Here is a 5,499-nt window from a genome sequence, read left to right on the forward strand (position 1 = left end):
CTGTCCAGGTGTCCCTGTGATGGACTGGAGACCTGTCCAGGTGTCCCCTCATCTCGCGCAGTAAACTGAAAAGCAGGTAATCGATCGTTTAAAAAAGGAGTGAGCAGCAGCGGCGTGACGTCCTTGAACGATCCGGCTCATTTGAGCGATTCTTTACATTGAACTAAAAGAACCGATTTGCAGACACTAAAGATCCATAACTAGTTTAAAAATTTTCCACTTTGTTTATTTATTCCTCTTCAAACCCACAATCTCTTTTCTTTCTGTTTCCACTGAGATTAAGGAAACGAGGTACGCGGTGACGTCACTCATTCTATATTCAACGGCTCTATGACGCAAACCAGTCGCCAGGATCTCTTCAAAGAGCCGAATATCCCATCGGTAATGGGCACCAGCTTCCCTGCGACCTGGAAAAGAAAAGGAAGCAAAGAAAATGGACGAATGCGCTGTTGCTATGGTGACAGAACGCGAAGGTGTCGTGTTGGGTGCCTGTTTAAAACTGCCTTGTTTTTAGATTAAAAAAATAAATAAATGAATCACATCCACAGATCCAAATAACGTCACCCGGCTGCAGTGAGAGCAGATCGGTTGCTGTCAAACAGACGTCTTTACTCTTCATCACCATCATAACGAACCTGTGTTTGTCTAGTGGAGTCATTCATTTATCTAGTGAACTGTCTAAATGTGAATGAGTCAGATGTGAAACATTTTTCTTAAAAATAAAGTTAATCCTGCGAGTTTGGTTGCTATAACGATGGCTGCTTCTTTTCACAACCAAACGAAACAGAATCTACGGGATGATTCTTGAAGTTATCAGACGGCTCATCGGCGCAGCAGCGCCTCCTGCTGGACAGACTGTGGAGCTGCAGATAAATGAGGACCCGACTCTGCTACACTCTATTATCAAATATTTTACTACATTGGCTCGTGTTTTAATCAGAGAGCTGTTATATACATGTAAAACACCCAAGAACATTTTAAAGATCACAAACTTTAATTAGAAGGCTGAAAAATGTCGAGCTGTTCACCGGTGTTGTATCGAGCTTTGTTCCTCGTCGAGATGTATTCTCTTTCGGGAGAATTTTAGCAGTCGGTGTGCGCGCTCCCTGCTAAAATTTATACATTTTAGCGTATAAGAGTAAAAACTCAAAATATGCAACCATGTGAGGTAACGGGTTTATGCATTTGATAAATACGTGAGCTCAATTTCCGGCACGCTGATGAAACTATCTTCATTGGTAATATTCGGCTTTCCGGGGCTTGTTTCTCCCGCTACAATAGTCAAAGGTGGAAAGTAATTAAAAATGTTTTCGTTATTGTTTTACTCATTACTATTGCAAAATAAATAATAAAAAACAGCACATGAACGGAGCAAAGCTGGTGGTGAACATAATTCAACACAACACCTTGACACGACCGTTAAAAGAGAACTGAGGTGTCCGTGTTGATGCCTGATCAAAAGAAAACTGAAAAGACGGCAATCCATCGTTTAAAAAGGAGTGCCTGGGCTGTGTCTGTGCGGATCTACCATCTCCTACAACAGATCCATGGATCCACCCTGTCAGACAGAAGTGAGGTGATCGGTTTGTCCCAGACATTCGTTAAGGACTACAGCCACCATGAACAAAGTGGATTATCTTGATCAGGACGTGACTGAAAGTCTGTTTGTAGAGAAGGAAGCGGAGATGGAGGCTTTCGGTGTCCATGAGCGGGACGGTGTTGTTTTTAACCAAACAGATGGTAAGAAAAACGACAATTATTTCTTATTCCAGGCAGGACAGAACATGGCTAACTGTTAGCTTAGCGTCGCGAGCTAATAAAATGATTTTCCACGAGTTTCTCGTGTTCGGTTGTTTTGGGTCGGTTCGAACAATGAAGCACAGAAGAGCAGAAACAAAAATGAAGAAGTTACAGAAATCCTCCTGAACTGAAATCACTCAAGAATCAACAGATTCCTGTTTAGTTGATGGTAAATAAATAATGACCTGTAATGATTATGTAATGATTATATATTGATTATCTGAAGCTGTATTTCTCATTTTAAGACCTGATTAGATTGAATATTGTTGCCCTGATCAGTAAAATGTTACATCTGAAATTCACGCAGCATCAGATCCCAACAACAGATTCTCACCAGCTGAACCGTTTACATCATAAATAAATCTGTGAATCAGATCAAACTTCCTTTTTATTGTCTTTGCTGTTTTTTTTTATCTGCAGAGTTTTGAAGCCTTATTTTGTTTATTTAGTGTTAAATTGTGCAGTTTGACTCACGGTGAACAGCACATTTACTTCCATCAGAGATCGTTTCTATCTTGTGATTCTTGACCTGCCATTGTGTATCTATTCCTACCAAACCCAGCCGGTCGAAGCAGATGGTCCTCTTGTCCTGGTCCTGGTTCTGCTAAAGGTTTCTTCCTCATGAGGGAGTTTTTCTTTCCACTGTCGCCTTCATGCTTGTTCAAGATGAGAGTTCAGTGATGGAGTTAAACTCAAAGCTGCTCCTCAGATAAATAATGTTCAATTATTATTTTATAGATGAATGTTTCTGTTAAATTATTATTTTATACATGAATGTTTCTGTTAAATTATTATTTTATACATGAATGTTTCTGTTAAATTATTATTTTATAGATGAATGTTTCTGTTAAATTATTATTTTATAGATGAATGTTTCTGCTCAATTATTATTTTATAGATGAATGTTTCTGTTCAATTATTATTTTATAGATGAATGTTTCTGTTAAATTATTATTTTATACATGAATGTTTCTGTTAAATTATTATTTTATACATGAATGTTTCTGTTCAATTATTATTTTATAGATGAATGTTTCTGTTCAGTCCCTGAGACGATTCTGTTGTGACTTGGAGCTGAAGGAATAAACTGAATTGAATTAAAGGCATCCTCGTGTATCAAGTTTTAATTTTCTCTTCAATACAAACTGTTAGCATTAGGTTTTCTCATTATTTATCTAAAACTTCTGTATTTTTGTGTGACCTGCAGATGTTCAGCAGCTGTTTGTGGCTAAAGAGGAGGTTCCTCTTGAACGGCGCTCCAGTCTGGCCCAGCTGGACTCAGAACCCCTCTACATAAAGGAGGAAGAGGAGGAGCTGTGGAGCAGTCAGGATGAAGCAGAGACTCCGATCAAGTTCCCTTTAACTGTTATTGTGAAGAATGAAGATGATGAAGAGGAAGACCGGTACTTACATTTTCAGAGCCAAATGGAAGGCAGTCGAGAGGCGGAACCAAGCAGCAGCTTGATTCAGTCATTCAAAACAGAAACTGATGAAGAGGACTGTGGAGGACCAGAACCAGACTGGAACCATGATCCAACTTGTTACTTTCAGTTAAATGCTGATGAAAAGGATTCTCCTGAGACTGAAGTCAGTGATGAAGATGAATTTGGACAGGAACCTTTGTCAGATTTTGGAAGTGAAGTTGAAAGAGACGAATGTTTTCCGGGAATGGAAGCGCTCAGGTCAGATGTAAACTGCAATGGAGGCCATGACGTCGCCAAGGCGACCTTCAGCTGCTTAGAGTGTGACAAGCAATATTCCTACAAACAGTCTCTTCATCGACACATGAAGTGTCACTCTACGAGTTTGGATGAAACAAAAAGTGGGCTGGAAGATGAAGAGTTGCACACGAAGGGCAAGAAGAAAAATAAAACCTTCATTTGTGACATCTGTGGTCAAAAGTTCAACCAAAGGACAAACCTTAGTACACACAGGAGAGTCCATACTGGGGAGAGGCCTTACAAATGTGATGTGTGTGGGAAAAGATTCACCCAGAGGGGAAACTTACGAAACCACAGAAGAATTCACACGGGAGAGAAACCGTTCATATGTGACTTCTGTGGCGAGAGATTCAGAAATCAGGGCATCCTGCAGGCCCACATGAAGGTCCACACAGGAGAAAAACCATTTGCTTGTGATGTTTGTGGTAGGAAATTTAGCCGGAAGGTCCATTTTAATACCCACATGAGAGTCCACACAGGAGAGAGGCCGTTTGGTTGTGGCATTTGTGGCAAAGAATTCAGCCACAAGACCCATTTTCAAGAGCACATAAGAGTTCACACTGGAGAAAAACCTTTTTCCTGTGGCGCCTGTGGGAAAAGATTCAGACTTCAGTGTAACCTAAAGAGACACATCAGGGTTCACACAGGAGAGAAGCCCTTTGCCTGCAGTCAATGTAGTAAAACCTTTAGTTGCAACGCTCATCGAAAAAGACACATGAAGACTCACACAGGAGAGAAACCCTTCGCTTGTGATGTTTGTGCTGAAAGATTTACTGGACCGGGACTCCTGAGGACCCACATGAGAGCCCACACAGGAGAGAAGCCGTTCAGCTGCGATGTTTGCGGGAAAACATTCATGTACATCTCCGCCCTGAAAAGACACGCAGTCGTCCACATGGGAGAGAAACCGTTCTGCTGCGACGTCTGTGGTGGAAGATTCTCACAGCAGACCTATCTGAGGAGCCACATGAAAACCCACTCTACAGACGTCGATAAAAACTAATAAAACTTGCCCTTTTGCGTGTATTTGTGTAAAGTTACACATTGTTAATCTATGAGGCTGTTAAATAAGTGCAGTGCTTCCGTGTTTTCTGATGACTGACATTAGAATAAACGAGTTAGGAGGAACTCGATTAAAACAAGTTCATGTTAATTTCCTGGTGATATAAACTATTTGTTGGTTTGGTGTCTGTAACAGTGAAGATACGACTGAAAACACTTGTTCGTCGTGTTTAGGAGCCATTTTATATCAAGCGTTAAAAACAGGAACTGCTCAGCTTCGAGGACAAAGACCTTCAGGACGTCTGGAGGACAGTTGGACATAAATCAGAACCGTTCTGCAGGATCACAAACAGAACAAAGCTTATCTCGGCACAGAGATCTCGTTTTATTTACACACGGACAGTCCCGAAGAACGAGCGTTTAATTAGAATTTCTTTGAAATATCAAGACTGTTGGAAAAATATCAGCATATTCTATAAACGGGGTTCGTGTCTTCAGTCCTGTTGTGACAGATTGTGGTTCCTGCTGGGAGGCAGAACAGATGAACAGAACCTCCTCGTTGCTGAGCACCATCTGCACGCACAGAACCTTCTGTTGGGCCGAACCGTTTCAGCATCAAACGCTGCCACTCAAAACAGAAACAGTTTCCATTAAATTAACACTTTAAACAGAAAATATCTCAGAGTTGCTGTTTTACTGCAGATGGAAAAAATGATGAGTTGTTGTTCATGTGTGTGTGTTTACACCCCCATCCCCCAAATCTACAGAACAACTACAGTACTGGTTTGTTCAAAAATGTGAGGAAAAAAATCAGACCGATTTAATCAATGATTAATCAATGAATGTTTGACGTGTTCATTATGCATCGAACAAACGATGAGTTTATCGCTCCTCCAACAGACTGAACAAAAACAAAAAGGTGAAGTGAACAGGACGCAGCCTGCAGAGGAAACAGGAAGGAAGACCATCTGGGGGG

The 5,499-nt window shown here is 40.9% G+C and overlaps 2 protein-coding genes across 2 annotated transcripts in view; one reads left to right on the forward strand and one right to left on the reverse strand.

Moving 5' to 3' along the window:
- map2k6 (mitogen-activated protein kinase kinase 6) overlaps window positions 1-5,499 on the reverse strand; it is a gene marked incomplete at its 5' end in the record, with an annotated part of 174,601 nt that overhangs the window by 158,623 nt on the left and 10,479 nt on the right.
- Window positions 1,453-4,658, forward strand: LOC119424203 (gastrula zinc finger protein XlCGF57.1). The gene is made up of 2 exons (XM_037691681.1): window positions 1,453-1,740; window positions 3,008-4,658. Exons 1-2 carry the CDS (start codon window positions 1,620-1,622, stop codon window positions 4,522-4,524), a joined length of 1,638 nt encoding a protein of 545 aa, XP_037547609.1. The 5' UTR covers window positions 1,453-1,619; the 3' UTR covers window positions 4,525-4,658.

This window comes from Nematolebias whitei, chromosome 17 (assembly GCF_014905685.2).
Source record: "Nematolebias whitei isolate Nwh7 chromosome 17, NemWhi1, whole genome shotgun sequence".
In the NCBI taxonomy this organism is placed as follows: Eukaryota; Metazoa; Chordata; class Actinopteri; order Cyprinodontiformes; family Rivulidae; genus Nematolebias; species Nematolebias whitei.